We start from the raw sequence: 22,573 nt of genomic DNA, 5'->3' as shown, positions 1-22,573 counted from the left end.
TTAGAGAAGATTCCACTTACTGTCCTCACAGAGAGTAGAATCTCAAATCCTGTGTTAAGGAGCATCTGAGTAGACATCTACAACACTCTGTGCTTTGATTCCATGGTCTTTCTGTAGACAGAAAATACAGATACACAATATGGTGCCTGCTTTGCAGACACTATTTTAACTCAAATACTACTATGAATCAGCTTACAGTTTTGTATCTTTCTACTTGCTTCAGACACAAAGGCCAATAACTCAGTTCTTTGTCTTAGAGAAATTAAGAACAGAACCAATAAGCCTTTCTCATTTCCTGCACTCTGGTGTCAGACACGTCACTATGGCCTTCTTCACTTCCACTCGTCAGCACTTGACATGAATGAAAAGGAAGGCAGGAAAGGTGATGTCTGTGACAGCTATCATTTACTTAGTGACTGCTCCAAGCAAGGCACCAAACTCAGTGCTGGCCATTTGGTAATTCGCTTAATTCTCATGCCATAGGTGTACGAGGAGAATGCAGGCCAGAAAGGCTAATTAGCTTGCCCAAGATCACTCAGACAGGCAGGTGGACGGGCTGATGGTAAAGCCCACCTTCCTAACCAGGTCACACTATGTCAGTTGAGGAAATGGTGACCCTAGAAGAGCTGCCTACTCTTTGTTGAATGTGAGGTTGAATGTGAGGAATAAAACTGCCAGCCTCGGCTGGGCGCAGTGGCTCACGCCTGTAATGCCAGCACTGTGAGAGGCCAAGGTCAGGAGTTCGAGACCAGCGTGACCAATATGGTGAAACCCTGTCTCTACTAAAAATATAAAAATTAGCCAGGCGTGGTGGTGGGCGCCTGTAGTCCCAGCTACTCAGGAGGCTGAGGCAGGAGAATCGCTTGAACCTGGGAGGTGGAGCTTGCAGTGAGTCGAGATCGTGCCACTTCACTCTAGCCTGGGTGACCGAGCGAGATTCCATCTCAAAAAACAAACAAACAGAAACCTGCCAGCCATAGGATCTGGAAATGTCACACACGACGTGGATACCCCAGGTCTAGCTCTTAAGATCTGCTTCCTGAGCTTCCACTGGCAGTCACAAGCTCCCATCAAAGGACTTCTGAATTATACCCTACATCTGCCCATTCTTCCCCACACCAGCAGACAGAACCATCTAGAATGTGAACCTCATGTCAACCCCACTTCTACGGCACTCCCTCACTGCCAAACAGAGCAACCTAGAGTTTCCCAAATGAGCAACATCCAGAGCTTTGAGACGCTATCTTCTTTTTCACTGTGCTCCACTATATTTGCTGAATAAATGGATTTAGGACTAGAGAAGGACCTAGAACAATTATTTTCTGAAGAACTCATTTCCCAATCAGTTACATTCCATCTTATAATATTTCTTCCCTCATTTTTTTGACATAAGGAGTTCATTTGATACCCTAGGAAGTGATACAATGCTAGAGATAGAAAACTAAATAAAATACTATGTGGGGCCAGGCGTGGTGGCTCACGCCCGTAACCCCAGCACTTTGGAAGACTGAGGCAGGAGAATCACCTGAGGTCAGGAGTTTGGGACTAGCCTGACCAACATGGTGAAACCTCGTCTCTACCAAAAACACAAAAATTAGCTGGGCATGGTAGCACACGCCTGTAATCCCAGCTACTCAGGAGGCTGAGTGAGTGGGGAGAATTGCTTGAACCTGGGAGGTGAAGGTTGCAGTGAGCTGAGATCGCACCACTGCACTCTAGCCTGGGTGACAGAGCAAGACTCTGTCAAATATATATATATATATATATTTATATATATATTTGCAGACCTACAATCTATGGTACACGGCATGTGTTTTGTGACTGGGAGTTGGGGGACAATTGGAGATGAGGCTGAAAAGTAGGCATGATCACATTTGTAAAGGACCTGGAATGTTGTGATACAAAGATTAAAATTTAAGCCACTGAAATGGGAAAAGCACGCTGTGGTTGCATGTTGCAGGATGGGCTGGTGGAGAGGGGGTGGAACCCAGGGACAGTCAGGAGGCTTGTGGCCTCCGTGGGCATCGCTCTCTGCTCCAGCCTGTGGGCTGGCTGTGGTTCCCGATAAAGCATGGTGCTCTTTCCGGCCACACGGCCCCAGCACAGGCTCTTGTCGGCCTGGAGCAGGCGTCCCTGCAGCTCACAACAGGCCGAGGCCCACTGGTCTCCAGAGGGTCAGCCCAGCACCACTCCACTGAAAACCTCCACCACTGGGGCCAATATCTGATTCGTGTGTGAGCGTTCTCCCAGGTCCTCTTTTGTATAATGTTAAACACTAATTTCCATCTCCCTCAGCAGACTATAAACTAGTTTATAATTGCATGATATATAATTTATGATAGAAACAATCAAAACCATTTTTTTTTATACAGAGTCTTGCTCTGTCACCCAGGGTAGAGTGCAGTGGTGATCTCAGCTCACTGCAACCTCCGCCTCCTGGGTTCAAGCAATTCTCCTGCCTCAGCCTCCCGAGGAGCTGGGATTACAGGTACCCACCACCAGGCCTGGCTACATTTTGTATTTTTCCTAGAGACAGGGTTTCTGCCATGTTGGCCAGGCTGGTCTTGAACTCCTGACCTCAAGGGATCCACCTGCCTTGGCCTCCCAAAGTGCTGGGATTATAGGCGTGAGCACCATGCCCTGCCAAAACCATTTTTTCTTAATTTCTGACTTTTTTTGTAGACACTGTCTCACCTCGTTGCCGGGGCTGGTCTTGATCCTCCCACCTCAGCCTCCCAAAGTGCTGGGATTGCGCCTGGCCAAAAACCATTTTTTCCCAATAACAAGCAAGTTTGTTACAAAAGTCAACCACCTCAGGGTGAGGTGGCTCACACCTGTAATCCCAGCACTTTGGAAAGCTGAGGCAGGAGGATTGCTTGAGCACAAGAGTTCGAGACTAGCCTGGGTGACACAGTAAGACCAGTCTCCACTAAAACTCTTTTTTCAATTAGCCGGGTGTGGTGAGATGTGCCTGCAGTTCCAGCTGCCTCAGGATGAGGCAAGAGGATCAACCCAAGAGGCTGGGGCTGCAGTGAGCCACGTTTGGGGCTGAGGCTGCAGTGAGCCAAGTTTGAGGTGGGGGCTGCACTCCAGCCCGGCTGACAGAGCAAGACCCCATCTCTCTCTCCTTTTTTTTTTTTTTGCAGAGTCTCGCTCTGTCGCCCAGACTGGAGTGCAATGGTGAGATCTCGGCTCACTGCAAGCTCCACCTCATGGGTTCACGCCATTCTCCTGCCTCAGCCTCCCGAGTAGCTGGGACTACAGGCACCCGCCACCACACCCGGCTATTTTTTTTTTTTGTATTTTTAGTAGAGACAGGGTTTCACTGTGTTAGCCAGGAAGGTCTTGATCTCCTGACCTCGTGATCTGCCCGCCTTGGCCTCCCAAAGTGCTGGGATTACAGGCGCCAGCCACTGCGCCCGGCCAGAGATCCCATCTCTTTAAAAAAAAGAAAAAAAACGCAACCACCTTCCTCTCCCATCCTCTTTGGGTTTTGCAGTCAGGTGTTACAGTTATATTAGCATAATGTCTGTATGCACAGTACTGCACGAAGCCTACCTACAATGTTAACACAAGCAAGATAATTACACAAAGTGGCAGGATCTCGAATTGGCCTAACACTGGCAGTGGAGTCCAGTTGCCTGAGTCCATAACCCTGATGGCCTCTCAGTAGCTATGTGAATTTGGGCAATTTGTTTGACTACATCGTACTTCCATTTCCTCTTCTGTAAAAATGGGAGCCACGCTGCAGAGCAACTGTGAAGATTAAACGAGTAATTATGTAGAGTCCAGCATGGTGCCTAGCGCAAGCAAGCACTCAGTAAATGTTATCGACACGGTTGGGATGTGTGTCCCTGCCCAAATCCATGTTGAATTGCAATCCCCAGGGCTGGAGGTGGGGCCTGGTGGGCAGTGACTGGCCCACAGGGTGGTTTCTCATGAATCATTTAGCACCATTCCCTTGGTACCGTGTCCCGATAGTGCATTCTCGTGAGACCTGGTTGTTTAAAAGTGTGGCTCCTTCCCCCTCTCTCTAGGTCCTGTTCCTCCTGCCACATAAGATGCCCGCTGCCACTCTCCCTTCCGCCATGACTGGAAGCTCCCTGAGGCCTCCCCAGAAGCAGAAGCTGCCATGCTTCCTGTACAGCCTGAGGAACTGTGAGCCAATTAAACCTCTTTTCTTTATATATTACCCAATCTCAGGTATTTCTTTATAGCCATGTGAGAATGGACTCTCAGTTATTAAAGTTATTAATAATTTTATTATTATGGTCATTGTACATTATTACCTGAATTATAAGCATTTAGGAAAGATGAAAATGTATGGAATGACAAAATTGTAACCCTGTTTTATAAATTTATAAATTATCCACTATTACAGAAAAACCATAATTGAAGTACTTTTTGGAATTTCAGAGGGCCAGTCAATGCTCCTCTTCTCTCTACCAATTACGAGGTTGTGCAGGTAGAAGTCTCCCCTTTGGTCTACGCTCTTGATAGTCCTCTCTCCTTGAGGGTGGGCAGAACCTGTGAATGTGATGTGCTGTCACTCCTGTGATTAGTCTACTAATCAGTTGGCTTTGAATTAGTCAAACGGGAGATGATCCTGGTGGGCCTGATCTTAAAAAAACAAAGCCAACATGTCAGAGAGAACACATGGGCTGTCCTGGAAGAAGACGAAGCAAACACCGTGTTGTGAGAGGCCTGTGGAGGGCCACACGGAAGGCCAAGAGCCAGCATGAAGTGGGACCTCAGTCCCACAACCCTGTAGGGAACTGAACTCTGCCAATGCACTAAACGAGCTTAGGAGAGGATCCTGAGCTCCATATGAGAACAAGCTCAGCCAACACCTTGACTTCACCTTAGAAGACCCAAGTAGAGGACCCATGCATTTGGCATTTGCTAAGCCACACAAAATATCATCCTCATTAATGATAAAAACTAAAATGGAGCTTGTGACTTGACATATGGCTTTAGTTGGGGATTCTAATATGTACCATCAAATTCAAACTTCCCCCAAGAATACTGGGGATCCCCCTCATATGCACAGGGCTGCCTCTGGGGCTCCTGAGGACCACCATCTCCAAAAAGAGACAAGCCCAAAGAAGCGGAGCTGTATTCAGTAGATATGGTGATCTCAGTGACGAGCACAAGGTACAGAAATGACTGCTGTGGGGAGGAAGACAACACAAAAGCCGTCCCAGAGGTGGACACACACACATTGGACTTTGAAATGTGAACAGCAGTTCACCAACAGGACAACAAGAAGAATGTCCAGGCACAGAGATGGTATGTTAGATCGTTTTGTGTCGCTGTAAAGACATACCTGAGGCTGGGTAATTTACAAAGTAAAGAGGTTTAATTGGCTCAGGGTTTTGCAGACTGTACAAGCATAGTGCCAGCATCTGCTCAGCTTCTGGTGAGACCTCAGGTAGCTTTTACTCATGGCAGAAGGTAGAGTGGGATCAGGCACGTCCCATAGTGAGGGAGGGAGCAAGAGAGAGAAGGGAGAGTTCCTAGACTCTTTCAAACAACTTGATCTCACGTGAATTAACTGAGCGAGAACTCACTCAACACCAAGGGGATGGTGCAAAAGCATTCATGAGGGATCCGCCCCCATGATCCAATTACCTCCCACCAGACCCCATCTCCAACATTGGGAATCACAGTTCGACATGAGATTTGGACAGACATCCAAACCATATCCAGTGATTTGAGAATAACTGGCAGCATGACACCACATAGGAAAGTGGCTGGAATTGTGGCCAGACAAGTCTGGTCACATTTTGAAAAGCTCTGTCACACTAAGGAGCTTTAACTTCATACCTTCAGAAAAGGAAGTATTTTATAAGCAGGGAAGAGATTCAATCAAATATGCATTTTTAATTGGCCATTTGATTGAAATATGGGCTTTAAAAATAAATTTTGAAATAATTTCAAACTTAGGGAACATATGCAAGTATAAAAAGCTCCCTTGTCTCTGGCTGGGCGTGGTGAGTCACACCTGAAATCCCAGAACTTTGGGAGGTCAAGGTGGGAGGACTGCCTGAACCCAGGAGTATAACACCAGCCTGGGCAACGTAGCAAGACCTCATCTTTTTTTTTTTTTTTTTTTTTTTGAGACGAAGTTTTGCTCTCATTGCCCAGGCTGGAGTGCAGTGGCACCATCTTTGTTCACTGCAACCTCTGCCTCCCTGGTTCAAGTGGTTCTCCTCCCTCAGCCTCCCGAGTAGCTGGGATTACACGCACACACCACCACACCCACCAAATTTTGTATTTTTAGTAGAAATAGGGTTTCAATATGTTGGCCAGGCTGGTCTTGAATTCCTGACCTCAGGTGATCCACCCACCTCGGCCTCACAACGTGCGGGGATTACAGGCATGAGCCACCATGCCTGGCCGCAAGACCCCATCTTAAAAAAAAAAAAAGCAAACAAACAAACAAAAACAAAACTCTCTTATCTCCACCACCCAGACTCCCATTGCTAGCCTCACACATTGCTCCACTTTTCTCTATCATCTATCTACACACAGACATTCATTATCATTAGTCTTTTTCTGAATCATTTGAGAAAGAGCTTCAAATATGATTATTCACCACTTCCTATCTTAGCCCATTTTGCACTGCTGTAGGGTCCAGCCCTACAGGGCTTAGCGGGTGTTCTCCCCGTGTACAGAGACGAGAGATTATAGAAAATAAAGACATAAGGAGATAAAGAGAAAACAGCTGGGTCCAGGGGACCACTACCACCAAGACGCAGAGACCGGTAGTGACCCCGAATGTCTGGGTGTGCTGATATTTACTGAATACAAGACAAGGGGACAGGGTAAGGAGGGTGAGTCGTCCAAGTGATTGATAAGGTCAGGCAAGTCACGTGATCATAGGACGGGGGCCCTTCCCTTTTAGGTAGCTGAAGCAGAGATGGAAGGCAGCATATGTCAGCATTTTCTTCTACGCACTTATAAGAAAGACTTTAAGACTTTCACTGTTTCTTCTACTATCTTCTAAGAACTTCAAAGAGGAACCAGGAGTACTGGAGGGACATGTAGGTGGACAAGGAGTGTGACCATTGAAGCACAGCATCACAGGGAGAGGTTTAGGCCTCCGCATGACTGCGGGCAGGCCTGGATAATATCCAGCCTCCCACAAGAAGCTGGTGGAGCAGAGTGTTCCCTGTCTCCTCCAAGGAAAGGAGACTCCCTTTCACGGTCTGCTAAGTAATAGGTGCCTTCCCAGGCACTGTTGTTACCACTTGACCAAGGATCCCTCAAGCGGCCCTTATGCAGGCGTGAAAAGAGGGCCCACCTCTTGCCTTCTAGCTCACTTCTCACAATGTCCCTTCAGTACCTGACCCTATACCCGCCGGTTATTCCTTGGTAATATAAGTAATACAACAAAGAGTAATAGTAAAAGCTAATGATTAATGTTTATACTAATGATTGATAATGTCCATGATCATCTCTATATCTAATTTGTATTATAACTATTCTTATTTTAACTATTTTCTTTATTATACTGAAACAGTTTGTGCCTTCAGTCTCTTGCCTCGGCACCAAGGTAATCCTTCACCCACATGCTGCTATAACAAAGTACCTGAGATAGGGTAATTTATAAAGAACAGAAATTTGTTTGTTACCATTCTGGAGGCTGGGAAATCCAAGATCAAAATACCAAGAGGTTCGATGTCTGGTGAGGGCTCCTCTGCTTCCAAGACAGCACCTTATTGGTGAGGGGAGGAGTGCTGAGTGCTCACTTGGCCAGAAACCTTGTCTGCAAGGTCACTACCTCCATCCACAGGGAGGAGCCTCATGGCCTAGTCACCTCACGGCCTCACCTCCTTATACCATCACACTGACCACTAAGTTTCTTTTTCTTTTTTTTTTCTGAGATAGGGTCTCACTCTGTAGCTCAGGCCGGAGTGCAGTGATGTGACCAGAGCTCACTGCGGTCTTGATCTCCTGGGCTTAAGTGATCCTCCCACCTCAGCCTCCTGAATAGCTGGGAGTACAGGGACATGCCACCATGCCAAGGTCCACCTCAGCCTCCTGAATAGCTGGGACTACAGGCACATGCCACCATGCCAAGGTAATTTTAAAATTTTTTGTAGAGACTGGGTCCCATTGTGTTGCCCAGGCTGGTCTTGAATTCCTGGGCTCAAGCGATCCTCCTGCCTCAGCCTCCCAAAGTGCTGGGATTACCGGTGAGCTACCACACTGGGCCTTGGCCATTCAGTTTCAACATCTGAATTTTGGAAGGGACACATTCAAACCATGGCACCCCCCAAATACTCTAAAAACAAGGATCACCTCCACTACGTAATCCTCCCAATGGAGAAATCAGTATCAACACATTGTCCAACCCATAGATCCCACCCAAGCTTCACCAACTGTGCCCACACTTCTTGTCCCATGTCTGGGACCTCCCAGGAACATACATGGCAAGGCGTTGTTACGTCTCCTCAGTCTCATACGATCTGGAACAATTCTTAGTCTCATCCTGTCTCTTATGACAATTTATTTATTCATTTGAGAAAGGGTTTCCCTGTCACTCAGGAGAGACTGCAGTGGTGCAGTCATAGCTCACTGCAGCCTTGAATTCCTGGGCTCAAGCAATACTCTTGCCTCAGCCTCCTTAGTAGCTGGGACTACAGGCTCATGCCACCATGCCAGGGCAATTTTAAGATTTTTTTTTTTTTTTGTAAAGATGGAGTCTTACTACATTGCCCAGGCTGGTCTTGAACTCCCAGCCTCAAGTGATCCTTCTGCCTCAGCCTCCCAAAGCGTGAGCCATTGTTCCTGGCTCATGACAGTAATAAAGAAAACAGAATGGCCTTCCTTCTGGGTCTGCCTGATATTCCCTAGGCTAGACTGAGGCCATGGTTTCTGGCAGAAAAGTGTCGGGCATGCTGGTGTGCTCTTCTCAGCACACCACACGGGGACTCAGTTTCAACTTTTCTCCACTGGTGACAGGTGCCTCATTACCTGGCCATGCTGGTGTCTGCTGGCGTTTCCCACCAGAAAGTCTCAATTTTCCTCTTTGTAATGGAAAAGTATGCTGAAGAAAGATATCCACTCTCATTCCTCATCAAATCTCCACCTACCTCCCTGAACCTCCATTCATAGCTCACTCCTGCAACAACCCCACTACAGTGATTGGTAAAAGATGATTTCTATTCTCGTAATTCCTTCTTCATTTATTAGTTCACATTCTACTATAAAGAAGAACCTCCCGTTCTCCACTATTCTTTTCCCTGCATTCATCACTGGTTTATCTACATCAGTGTGGACTATTTTGCTCACTCAGTGGTAATCTGCCAGTATCATTCTTTGTTTTGTTGCTCAAATTGTCCTAGATTTCACCAGCAAGAACTCCCGCCAGCTACTTTCCATGTCCTTTGATCTCCTGTGAATCTTTGAGCACTTCTTCACTTCCTTGAACAACAAAATATTTCAGGATCATCTCCTACTTTCACTCCAGCCCTGAAATTAACCATTTCTCCAAGGAGTCCTGATTCCTTTTGTTGGAAAATCTTATTTAGAATTTAAGATCCAGGGGCTACCTGTGATCATTGGTACTGGGGTACCATTGTGTCTAGATACTCAGCAGACAGAACTAGAAAGTATTTCTGTGTTTATATGCACATATACCTACACATGCCTGCACACACACACAACTATCTTTATATCTATCTGTATATATTTTTAAAAATGAGTTCATACTACCACTTCCAGTTCCAATCCAATTCCTCAGTGTTCTTTTTAGCCTTCCCTCTTCCATGTTTTTACCTTCTCCAACAGCAAGAAACCTGGCTTTCACTGTCCCCAGTGTATTTAATTTGCTGGTATAACCTCCAAAAGGAAGAGATGCAGAGCACGTGCTCCCATCCTCCACAATGAGACATATTTAGAGGTGTTGGGGAGGACCCAAAAGCAGGAAGAGTTGAACCTAAGCAGAAGACAGCACTTTCCTCTGAAACCAGGAGGCTGGAACTTCGCAGCTGTGCACCGGAGCACTCGGAATGACACTCCAGAGAAAGCAGCACTTTTCCTTGTTTACAAGACTTTTTCTTGTTACAAGAAGGAAACGATGGAGGGGACATGAAAGATCATAGGAGATTGAGGGGTTATAACGTTAGCAAAAATCTAAGAGCCGAGCTGGACCTGCAGTCAGACTGGACACCTGTAAGACTGAACTGTGGTAGGACCTTACGATCTGCTTTCTGCAGGCAATTAACCACAGGGAGTGGCTGGAAGCCCGGGACTCACAGAGAGAAGCTGAGGACACTCGGGCTGACTGGTATGCAACACGGGAAATTCTCTTCAATCTAGTTTACATCCTTGCGTCAACCACTGGATGGCACATGGCACAGGAATTTTTTTTTTTTTTTTTTTTTTTTTTGAGACGTTGTCTCACTCTGTCACCCAGGCTGGAGTGCAGTGAGTGGCGCGATCTCGACTCACGGCAACCTCCGCCTCCCGGGTTCAAGCAATTCTCCTGCCTCAGCCTCTGGAGCAGCTGAGACTACAGGTGCGTGCCGCCATGCCGAGATAATTTCTCATTATTTTTAGTAGAGACGGGGTTTCACCATGTTAGCCAGGATGGTTTTGATCTCCTGACCTCGTGATCCGCCCTCCTCCGCCTCCCAAAGTGCTGGGATTACAGAATTTTTTACGGGACTTATGTTTATGCAAGTCTTTGTAGGATATGAACCTACAATTTTCCAGTAGAGGAAAGCTGCAAAAGAAAAGCTCAGGCTCCTTTCTGTGTCAACAAGGCAATTACTTGCTTTTGTGTTGAGGTTTAGTTTTGAATGAAAGGTGGTGTTAGGAGCATTAACTGGTCGCATATTTACAATCTACATAATATAATTTGCTGCTGCAGCAAACCAGGGACTGTGAAGATTAAGAAAAAGGAAACCACTTCCATCTCTTGCTTGGGGTTTACTGCCCTTGCCTGGAGTTGAGCGTTTAGACTCTGCAATGTTTTACCTATGTGATATAATCTCCACATACATATGCACACAAAATTTTGCAGACACAGGAATGAGGGGAGAGAGATTCCCATGAAAAGGTGACCCTGCTTCTTCTGGGCATTTGTTTACTCATTCAGTACCTGCCAGTGCCCTACTCTGTTACAAATTCACTGAAAATTCCCTTGGAATTCACTGAATATGCTCAAAAACAGTCAAGTAGGATGTTCTTTGCTACTGTTTGGCTTGAAGTTTCCTTGAAAGAGATTTCAAAACAAATATAATTATCTCGATTGAACTCACCGGAAAATAAAGTGATCAATAGTCGTGTTTTTGAGTTAACTGAAAAATGATCTCAGGAATCACAGGCAAGGCCCAAAATTAGTCGTCTGAAACAGCTATTAATAGTTGGCCACAGTATTAACACCTTTGGCGAAGCCGCGTGGTGCCCGGGGTGAGTTCCCGGGTGTCAACAGCGTCCCTTGGGCGCTTGCGGTGGTCTTTGCCCGGCACTACCACACCCCTCAGGGAGGGTTTTTGGGATTAAAGGCATCTTAAAGCCAACTGAACTGTGTGAGAGTTGTCAGGCTCACAACGGAGACGTTCGTGTTTAAAACCCTGACAAGCAAGGTGGGAAGGGCCACAGAGGCAGCGTTCTCCCGCCGGAATGCCGGATAACAAGACCATCCCGAGAGACTGCGCAAAAGCCACAACCGTGCACACTGGCTACGCAACCTCACACCGAAGAAATACTGGAGGACTCCCGCCAGCAACGCCCGTCTGACCTCCGGCGGGCGCCCTCGTCACCGGTCCTCGTGGCCGGGGAGTTACCGCAAACAGGGCCGCCGCCCTCTCATCCCCCCGCCACCCCGGATGCGCTCAGCGGCCGCGCACCCCCACGCCTGCCAGCAGCTCCCAGGGCCGGTCAGTCTTCGGGTTTGACGACGGCAACTTCCCGCGCCTCGAAGAGCGCAGCCACGCACCCGGAAGCCGCCTCGGGAGTCCCACGCCGCGGCGCGACGCCGCGCCAGAACCGCCCGCGGGCTCCGAGGCCACCGGCGAGTGGGGAGGGTGCCCTGTGGGGCTGGGGCTCGGAGAGGACGCAGGCGCGCCCGACCCACGCAACAAGCATTCTCCTTCCCGGTCCCGACTCCCGCCAGCCGAGACACAGCGCCCCGCGTGATGACGTCGTGCGCCTGCCCCGCCCACTCCAGTAGTCATCGACCCAGCCCACGGCCCGCCTCGCGCGATGACGTCACATCCACCCCGCCCACTCCCGGTGACGTGCCAGCCTCAGGCCCACGCCGCTCCCGCCCCGCGTGATGACGTCGCCGTCCCGGGAAGAGGCGGGCGTGCGGCGGAGCCGCGTCCCCTCAGAGGGGCGCTGGCGCGGGGCTGAGCCGCCCGGGATCAGCGCGAGCACCCAGCCCGCCTCGGCCGGGAGGGCAGCGCGGCACGGCGGGGCGATGAGCGGCGCCCGGGGCGAGGGCCCGGAGGCGGGCGCCGGCGGGGCTGGGGGCCGCGCGGCGCCTGAGAACCCCGGGGGCGTGCTGAGCTTGGAGCTGCCCGGGCTGCTGGCGCAGCTGGCGCGGAGCTTCGCGCTGCTGCTGCCCGTGTACGCGCTGGGCTACCTGGGGCTCAGCTTCAGCTGGGTGCTGCTGGCGCTCGCCCTGCTCGCCTGGTGCCGCCGCAGCCGCGGCCTCAAGGCCCTGCGCCTGTGCCGCGCGCTGGCGCTGCTGGAGGACGAGGAGCGCGCCGTGCGCCTGGGGGTGCGCGCCTGCGACCTGCCCGCTTGGGTGAGTGCAGACCCCTGCCCGCCCGGACCCCTGGCCCCCGGTCCCGATCCCTCCTCGTTCAGGCAGGCGCTCCCCTTCCCGCGACCTGCCGCCTGGGCGAGTTCGCAGACCTCAGCCCCGCCCCGACTCCCGCCTTCGTAGTCCCCCACCCACCCCGGTCCAGGCAGGCGCTCCCCTGCCCGCGACCTGCCGCCTGGGCGAGTTCGCAGACCCCAGCCCCGCCCCGACTCCCGCCTTCGTAGTCCCCCACCCACCCCGGTCCAGGCAGGCGCTCCCCTCCCGCCTGGGCTACTGCAGACCCCAGCCCCGACCCCCGGCGCTGTTCCTGCGACCTGCCAGCCTAGGTGACTGCAGACCCCGCCCCGACCCCCAGCCCCAACTCCCAGCCTGTCCACGCAGGCGCTCCCCTGCCCGCGACCTGCCCACTCGGGCGAGTGCAGACCCCAGCCCCGCCCCAGCCTCCGGCCCACTCCCTGCGAACCTGTCCGCCTGGGGCCGCCGCCCTCCGCTCCCGCCCGAGTCCTGAGTGCTCCGTGCCTTCCCGCCGTCCGAGTCGGGCGTCCCCGGTCTCCGCTTCCCCGCCCGCCCAGGCTCCGGGTCCTGGGCGCGTCTGCCCTCGCTGTCCCGCGCGGCTTCCTGGAGACTCCTTCTCACAAAGCCCGTTTCCCTCCCCCGGCCTGCGGACCCCGAGCGCCAGCGGCAGGTACCGGGCGTGGCGCCCCCTCTTCGGCCGCGGCGCTGCCGGAGCGCGCGCTTCCTTCTGGTGCCGCCCGCGGGGTCTCCTTAGGGGCCTGAGCGGCCGGTTCGGCTCTCAGAGCGCCCAGCGCGATTCTCGTGCTCCTTCCCAACGCCCTGCCGGCCTGGAAATGCTCCAGGTGGCTTCAGCTTTTCCTTCTCTCGGTTTAAAAAAAATGTAATGACAGCTGGTGGGGGAGAAGTTAACTTTTTCTTCTACCCAAGAGGACTCACTCATGTCTTGGTTGTTTCTGACACATTTCAAGGGCAGTGAGTATCTCCCGAAAGATGTGGAGATATTAGATAATTGAAAGATTGTTTCACTTTTTTGCAAGTATAATTGTGAGACTGAGCATTTTTATATGGGGTCGACCTGAGTCCAGTGTGAATGTGTGTGTGTGGCACGAAGTTTTGGAAGAGTTGCAGCAATAGCAAGAGTCATAGTGTTATTTCATTTTTAACTCTGGCAATTCTTTACCCCATATATTTATGGACTATAGACACGAAGAGTTGGCTTCATATCTTTTTCTGGTCGTTCCCTAATTCTTTCTTAGCCATGACTTGGCGTCACAGTTTCACACTGCAAGAAAGAGGATTTTAATGATGCTTCCATTAGGCTTAATGTAAACTTTGGGGTGAAGGTGGCCAGCAGTGGGTTTCGGAAGGGTCATTTTCCCTTAGAGGAGAAAAGGTCCCTGTTTCCAGTGAGAAGTAAAGCATGACACAGATGGCAAACAAGAATTAGAAAGGAGGCGTGCCCAGGACAAGAAGATAGTAGATGCTACTTTGTGACGACAGATTGCAACTGAAGTAAGAATATAATGTAAGGGACTTGGGAATGCACAGTTCTGCCGATGCGTGGTGAGCATGAGGGACAGTCGTATTTGGAGAACCAAGGTAACTGGCATGGTGCAGCTTTTTGCTAGCAGTGGGAAAAATTGAGGGTCGTGTAGAAAACGGGAAGTTAGAGGAACCGAGGTGGGAAAAACTTAAGAACAGAAGAGGTGCACTTTGGAAATGGAAAAGGACTTTAAAGTGACATTTTGTGTCTATATTACACTACGATGCATAATGTTAAAAAGTAGCTAAAAATAGAGTCCATTACCATCCATTACCAAAACAGCAACGTAATCAATGCTGAAATTTGCAGGAAGTGATGATGCTGACTTTCATAGAACTTGGTTATTGGCCAATATCAAATTCGCTTGTTAAAAATCTTTGTGAAACACAGATTTTCTTTTTTTTTTTTTTTTTTTTTTTTAAGACAGAGTCTCTCCCTGTCCCCCAGGCTGGAATTCAATGGCATGATCTTGGCTCACTGCAACCTCCGCTTCCAGGGTTCAAACGATTCTCCTGCCTCAGCCTCTCGAGTAGCTGGGATTACAGGCGCGCGCCACCACGCCCAGCTAATTTTTGTATTTTTAGTAGAAACAGGATTTCACCATGTTGGCCAGGCTGGTCTCGAACTCCTGACCTCGTGATCCGCCTGCCTTGGCCTCCCAAAGTGCTGGGATTACAGCCATGACCCACCGCGCCTGGCCACACAGACTGTTTTCTTGTGATACATAAACAGATGCAATTGCTGCCATATTGAAGAACTGAAATTCTTTTATTTTATTTTATTTTTTTTGGAGATGGAGTCTTGCTCTGTTGCCAGGCTGGAGTGCAGTGGCACGATCTCAACTCACTGCAACCTCGGCCTCCCGGGTTCAGGCCATTCTCCTGCCTCAGACTCCCGAGTAGCTGGGATTACAGGCATGCACCACCACGCCCAGCTAATTTTTGTATTTTTAGTAGAGATGGGGTTGCACCATGTTGGCCAGGATGGTCTCGATCTCTTGACGTCGTGATCCGCCTGCCTCGGCCTCCTAAAGTGCTAGGATTACAGGCGTGAGCTACTGTGCCTAGCCTGAAATTCCTTTTTTTAGAAAAAAAACAGAATACAGGCCGGTGCGGTGGCTCAAGCCTGTAATCCCAGCACTTTGGGAGGCCGAGACGGGCGGATCACGAGGTCAGGAGATCAAGATCATCCTGGCTAACACGATGAAACCCCGTCTCTACTAAAAAATACGGGTGGATCACGAGGTCAGGAGATCGAGACCATCCTGGCTAACACAGTGAAACCCCGTCTCTACTAAAAAATACAAAAAAACTAGCCGGGCGAGGTGGCGGGCGCCTGTAGTCCCAGCTACTCAGGAGGCTGAGGCAGGAGAATGGCCTGAACCCGGGAGGCGGAGCTTGCAGTGAGCTGAGATCCGGCCACTGCACTCCAGCAAGGGGGACAGAGTGAGACTCCGTCTCAAAAAAAAAAAAAAAAAAAAAAAAAACTAGCCGGGCGAGGTGGCGGGCGCCTGTAGTCCCAGCTACTCAGGAGGCTGAGGCAGGAGAATGGCGTGAACCTGGGAGGCGGAGCTTGCAGTGAGCTGAGATCCGGCCACTGCACTCCAGCCTGGGCGACAGCGAGACAACGTCTCAAAAAAAAAATAAGAAAAAAACAGAATACAAATGTAATTTAGCCAAAGATTCTTTTTGAGTTTTTAATCTGTGTGACTTAAACTGATGAACCATGGTGTTCACCTCATGAAGAATTTATATTTTCTCCAGAATGTTTTACTTGTGATTCCAAATTTGTGCCTGAGCTCATAATCCCACACATACAGACTTCAATGTGCCTAGGTTGCTTAAGACATTTCTTGAAGGATTCACATGAAACTTGACAGTGATTGTGTTCACAGTTTTAGAGAGATTTTAAAAATATCTTTTAAAGTATACTTATGTATCTATTTTATGATATTTATTAAAAATATAATATACTTTGTTTTCATCATAAAACCAGCAGGTTGCATGGTCTCGAAATGTGCCTGAAATTCTGCTGTGTGACAGGGGTTTTGAGGGGGGAGGTCAAAGCACATCAATAATAGAAGAAACTATGAATAAGAAAAGTTAAGATTTCAATATTACTTGCACTTTGGGTTTGTTTTTGTTTTTATTTTTCTAGAAATGAGTTCTTACCATGTTGTCCAGGCTGTTCTCAAACTTTTGGCCTCAAGGGATCCTCCCACTTAGACTTCCTGAAGTGCTGGGATTACGGGTGTGAGCTACCATGCCTGGCCAATATTACTAATACTTTGATTTTTACCATACATACATTGATTCTTGGGGTTTCTGAACTTTGGGCTGATATTTTGCCTTGAACAAGATATATTTGTATATCCCAAAGACTGTACTCGTTTTCATAGTATGTCGTTGACAACCATTAATTCATAGCAGAGTGGAAACATAGGAAAACATGAATTAATGAGATACTGATTTCCTCACTTCACTTTTGTATATATTCACTGGCAGCTTTTCTTCTTACTGAGTAAAAACTGAAGCTGGATATGGAAACGAGATAAAGAGTGTTAATACTTTGAGAAAAAATATATACTCTTCCTGATTTAGGCTATTAGGATATGAAAAATGGCTTTCACTTAACTGTGATAATTCTGTAAGTTTGGTCTTACAGCTTTAAAATAAAGTGTTATTTTTCTTCACTTATTTTCCCATAAACAGTTATGTTCCAATTGTTTAGGGGAAAGACTTTGCAGGCTGGATGAATTGAGGACGGGGCTTTTTGTTGTTTAAATGTCTACCCAGTGTTAATGGGCCCTGGACAATTAGACTACTCTGGGTGAAGAGAAGATTTATTTATTTATTTATTTATTTGTTTATTTATTTATTTATTTATTTTTTTGAGATGGAGTCTCAATCTGTTGCCCAGGATGGAGGGCAGTGGCATGGTCTCGGCTCACCACAACCTCTCCTGCCTCAGCCTCCCAAGTAGCTGGGAGTACAGGTGCCCATCACCACGTCTGGCTTATTTTTGTGTTTTTAGTAAAGACAGGGTTTCACCATGTTGGTCAGGCTGGCCTCAAACTCTTGACCTCAGGTGATCCACCAGCCTCGGCCTCCCAAAGTGCTGAGATTACAGGTGTGAACCACCGCGCCCAGCCTTTTTTATTTTTTAAAGAGAGGAAGTTCTTGCTGTATTACCCAGGCTGGTCTTGAACTCTTAGACTCAAGCAAACCACCTACGTGAGCCTCTCAAGTAGCTGGGATTACAGGTGCATGCCACCATGCTCAGGACTGTGAAGAAGATTCTTGAAGAGTTTTTATAGAGATGAATAAGGGCAATTTTTCATTGCTATTTTTATTTATTTGAAAATACTAGATCTTCATAGGATAAAGTCTGACTCTATCGTGCTTTTATTATTACCACTAAATGCTGATTCTGTGGCTGCCATGGATAATACTGTCATGGATAATACTACTCAACTGTTCTGACAGTCGGTCTTTTATCACCTCATACTTGGATTATTGAGAATTAAAGCATATTAGCTTCCTTGGTTATGTTGTTCTGTACTTTCGTATACGAGCTTTCTCTGGGGAGAGCTTTCTTCCCATTGCCCTTCTGGGAAGTTCAGGAAAATTTAACTCTAGCCAAAATATGGTATGTGTAGTCTGAGAACCAAACGAACAAAAGAAAATAATGCACTGTGGTCTCATGTAAAGAAAGGGCAAATTTTTTTTTTTTTTATTCTTCGTGTTAATCTTCACTTAATACTTTAATAAAATGTTGTGAAGACTTGTAACTGAAAATAGTTGGCATAGCTAATTCAGGAGCCACAATTTCGCTATTTTAAACAAGTGCTACTTTAGTACCTGAATCCAAGCGATCATGTGGTTGAAGAAGTGTTGGAGTCCTCGTCGTAGCTGCAGATAGGATGAGGGTGCTGCCTGGGGTTTCTTGTTTACACCCACACTGCGGCTGCGGCACAGAAGGGAAAGGATGTGACCGTTGTGTTGCTTCAGTTCTGTGGTCTGAGAGCCTCATTCAGTTAGAACATTAATCCCCCAAGATGGCTAAAATTAAAGCAGTAAATATCTGGCTTTTAGTTTAAGCTAAAAAATAGATTTAAATTTAGGATATATGCATCCATCAGCCTGTATGTTGTGGATTTAGTAAAACTTCTATTAAGATTAGTATTATTCTACATTTAAGGATGGGAGGATATGGAGCTAGGACTGAAATATAAATACTTTATATGAATATATACACTTATAATATATTTTATAAGTACGTATTCATAAATGTAAATTTCCATCCTGTGAAGATCAGCTGTGGAACAGTGTTATTGTTAGACCTGGTGAACCTGTGATCTTTCTTGTGGGCTTTCATGATTTCCTCATTGGTCACAGCCTTTAACCTTGAAGTAGGCGTGGTGAATATACTAAAAACCATCAAATTGTATACTTTAAATGAGTGAATTGACTAGTATGTTAATTATATCTCAATAGCACTGTTAAAAAATATAGACATCAGGGGTTGGGCACGGTGGCTCACACCTGTAATCTCAGCACTTTGGGAGGCCGAGGCCAGTGGATCACGAGGTCAGGAGATGGAGACCATCCTGGCTAACATGGTGAAACCCCGTCTCTACTAAAAATACAAAAAATTAGCCGGGCGTGGTGGCGTGTGCCTGTGGTCCCAGCTACTCGGGAGGCTGAGGCAGGAGAATTGCTTGAACCTGGGAAGCGGAGCTTGCAGTGAGCTGAGATCGCACCACTACACTCCAGCCTGGGCGACAGAGAGACGCTCCATCTCTAAAAAAAAAAAAAAAAAAAAAATCCAGTGTCTATTTTTATTTTATTTTTTTGAGATGGAGTCTCGCTCTGTTGCCCAGGCTGGAGTACACTAAATGTTTTTAACTAGGTAAATGTTTTTAACTTAAACCTAATACTACTTTATTTACTTTTTGAGCTGGGGTCTCACTGTGTTACCCAGGCTGGCCTCGAACTCCTAGGCTTGAGGGATCCTCCTGCCTCAGCCTCCTGAGTAGCTGGGACTACAGGTGTGAACCATTGTACCCAGTTCTAATATTACTTTATTTTTATTTATTTTTTAATTTTATAAACTTATTTGAACATTTTTTATCCTTGTAGTAGAGCCAAGGTCTTGCTATGTTGTCCAGGCTGGTTTCAAACTCCTGGACTCAAGTGATCCTCCCATCTCAGCACTTCCGAAGTGCTCTGATTACAGGTGTGAGCCACCACATCTGGCCTATAATAGTCCTTTAAACACTGATACTGTACTATATTGGCTTAAACAAATATTAATTTTAATTGCATAACAATAGAAATCATGTTTCAAAAATATGAAAACCTTAAATCTTTGTTTCTGTGAGTTATGCCAAACTCGTAACTGTGATTCAAGGTATCAGCATATAGTCACCACCTATGTTTGAGTAGTTTAGCTTATGGATTGGTTTGTTTTATACTAGGTATATTCTATCAGAACATAATTTTATCATGTATTATATAATACATTGTGGTCTTTTGTGGTCTTTTGCATTTTGTTGTGGTTTGGCAAGTCATTATCTTTTTTAGTTTTCGTGACAATTCTGTCTCGGAGGAATTTTATGTCTTCATTTAGAGATGTAAGGACCCACTGTATGCAGAGTGTTGTGCCAACAAAAGTGTAAGAAGTCATCCTGTCTTCATATTTAGACTCTTCTCAGAGTAGTTAGAACAAGCACCTGGGAGGCGGCTGTGGTGATGGCGCCCTGTCACGGTGGTTCAGAAGAAAGGGGCAGGGAGGGCTTGATGGTAAGTAAGGGGGTGTGTTATAAACTTACGGACATGTTAGGGAAGACATTCTATTCTTACTGAAGGGTATGGGGCCTTCTGTTCAGTGGCAACGGTACGAGCGTGTGGAGGACAGTTGCAAAGGCAGATTTCTGGGCCATCTCATCTGGAGGGAGCTCCATGGAAGTTCTGATAGGGTTGTAACTCCTCCACCTGGTAGAAGGCTGCGCTCAGCTTGGGACTTACTGTGGTCCCAGCAGTGAGGAATGGAAGTGGTCCCACTAGACCCCTGCCCAGGTCCCCACGGGTGAGGAGTACAAGTGCTCCTTCTGGATGGCTGGCCCAGGCCTTCAGGGCAGTTCTGATTTACAGGGTGCAGGGATGTGGGCGTGATTACTGTCGTACTTTTCAGACAGAGTTTGGACATGACGGGGTGAAAGTAGTGATGTGTTCAGATCTAAGCTTGTGAAATCAGAAAAGGAAAGCTACTGTGCAATGCAGTATACTTCAATTCTTGCTGTAGCTACCAGAAAACTCACAGCCAAAATGATTGCTGGATTGTTGGGCCCTGTACTGCTGTAATAGCTGGGAGTACCTGTCGCACTTTTCTTCAAACAGACGGATCTTCTTTTACTCTCAATGATCTTATTGTGTCTTGAACACTGAGTCACCTTCTGTTGTTTTGGAATTGGGTGGGGCATAGTTCTTACACAGATAGTGAATATGCTGGTAGTTGTCTTTTGCATGGGATCATTTTTCCATAAAGCATCTTTTATTTACAGAGGTTTTTCCAGAGTCTTTCTCCCTGTCACTGATTTTTTTCTTCATTTATTTTTCTTAACTGTTTTTAAAGTTCTGTAATGTTTGTTAAAGCAAACTATTTATTTTTGTGAACTTTTTCCTGGATCATATTTTAAGAAACTAATCCAATTTATATGTAAGGATTAAAAATGAGTCTTGATGAATTTATGGACATTTATTAGGCATTTGCTATGTTCTAGGTACTGTGCTAGGTGCTAGTGACACAAAATATGTGTGAGACAAGGCCTTAAACTCAGAAATTTACTAGCTTGCAATAACACAACAAATCTGTTTAATCCTAGCATTAGTCATAGTATGAATTGGTAGGTTTTTTTCAATTCTTTTTATTTATTTATTTTTGACACAAGGTCTTTCTCTGTTGCCCAGACTGGAGTGCAGTGGCACAGTCATGGCTCACTGCAGCCTCAACCTATTGGCTCAGTCACCCCTCCCACCTCAGCCTCCCAGTAGCTTGGACTACAGGCATGTGCCACTAATCTCACTAATTTTTAAAATTTTTTGTAGGCAGGGGGTCTCCCCATGTTACCCAGGCTGGTCTTGAACTCCTGGGCTCAAGCGATCCTCCCGGTCTACTTCCCGAAGACATGGGAGGGAATACAGGCGTGAGTCACTGCACCTGGCTATTGTTATTTTTTTAACTGATAAAAGTATTATTTTTATTGGGTTCAACATGTTTTGAAACATGTATGCATTGTAGAATGTGCTAAATCAAGCTAATTAACAAATGCATTATGTCATGGGCTTACCATGTTTTTGTGGTGGAACACTAGAAAATCTATTCTTAGTGATTTTTTCAAGAATATATTACATTGTTGCTAACTATAGTTAGTGTTGTACAATAGATGTCTTGAACTTATTCCTTATAATTGAAATGTTTTATCCATTGCCTTATATCTCTCTAGACTCTCCCTCGTTCTTCTAGTAAAAGTAATACATGTTCATTTTTTTAAAATCCAGGAAAAAATATATGAAAAAGATCATTCATAATACCAAACCATCCATAATGGTAGTTGGTAGAAAAGTATAAATTGAATAGGGTTTAATGGATTGCGGCAGTGACTAGATGAAAGTATCAATACGAAGTTAGAAGTGCATCCCACGTGCACTCGTGTATCCACTTGTGTATGGCAGCAGCAGTGTCCTTTCGGATAACAGCTTTAGTTTTGTGCCTGGTGATTGCATACTGGCATTAGTGATAACCACACCAACAGCAGATGTGGAAATACTAGTATGATGGTTTTCATTGTGCTTTCTTTATTACTTGTAAAATTGTCATTGAAACTGAGTTTGATTCTTTTTTTTAATTTATTCAGTTACACAGTGAAGTCCCCCTTTATCTTTCTATATTTAATGAACATGCAGTTGTATTTTTCTTCATTTCTTATGGCTGGACAGGTTTCAAAAACATATTTTTTCTGATTTAAAGAAGAAAGTATGCTCACTGAAGAAGCAGCTTTGGAGAAGAATAAAGAAGAAAAAAATTACCTACAATTCTACTAACTGGTGATAACGTTAGCAACATTTTGTGGATTTTGTTAATCTTTTAATGATATGTTTGGATATATGTGTGTGTGTACAGTATCCTCCTTTCTTAAATGCTATATTATGGATATTATGTTATTCTTC

At 46.6% G+C, this 22,573-nt stretch overlaps 2 protein-coding genes across 4 annotated transcripts in view; one reads left to right on the top strand and one right to left on the bottom strand.

The window, feature by feature from the left end:
* DYNC2I1 (dynein 2 intermediate chain 1) overlaps window positions 1–13,420 on the bottom strand; it is a 140,740-nt gene extending 127,320 nt beyond the window's left edge. The window contains exon 1 of one of the 2 annotated variants that reach the window (XM_077997833.1): window positions 13,248–13,420. The gene's annotated coding sequence lies outside the window, so the exon portion shown is untranslated. The remainder of the gene's footprint in view (window positions 1–13,247) is intronic. The other variant, XM_077997837.1, reaches the window with a different exon arrangement.
* The window catches only part of ESYT2 (extended synaptotagmin 2), a 101,442-nt gene continuing 91,158 nt past the window's right edge, over window positions 12,290–22,573 (top strand). For both annotated transcript variants that reach the window (XM_001083514.5, XM_015135385.3), the window contains exon 1: window positions 12,290–12,766. In XM_001083514.5, coding sequence (XP_001083514.3) covers window positions 12,293–12,766 — 474 coding nt within the window. In that variant the 5' untranslated portion in view covers window positions 12,290–12,292. The remainder of the gene's footprint in view (window positions 12,767–22,573) is intronic.

This window comes from Macaca mulatta, chromosome 3 (genome assembly GCF_049350105.2).
Source record: "Macaca mulatta isolate MMU2019108-1 chromosome 3, T2T-MMU8v2.0, whole genome shotgun sequence".
NCBI classification, from domain to species: Eukaryota; Metazoa; Chordata; class Mammalia; order Primates; family Cercopithecidae; genus Macaca; species Macaca mulatta.
This window is presented reverse-complemented; position numbering and strand designations above follow the sequence as displayed.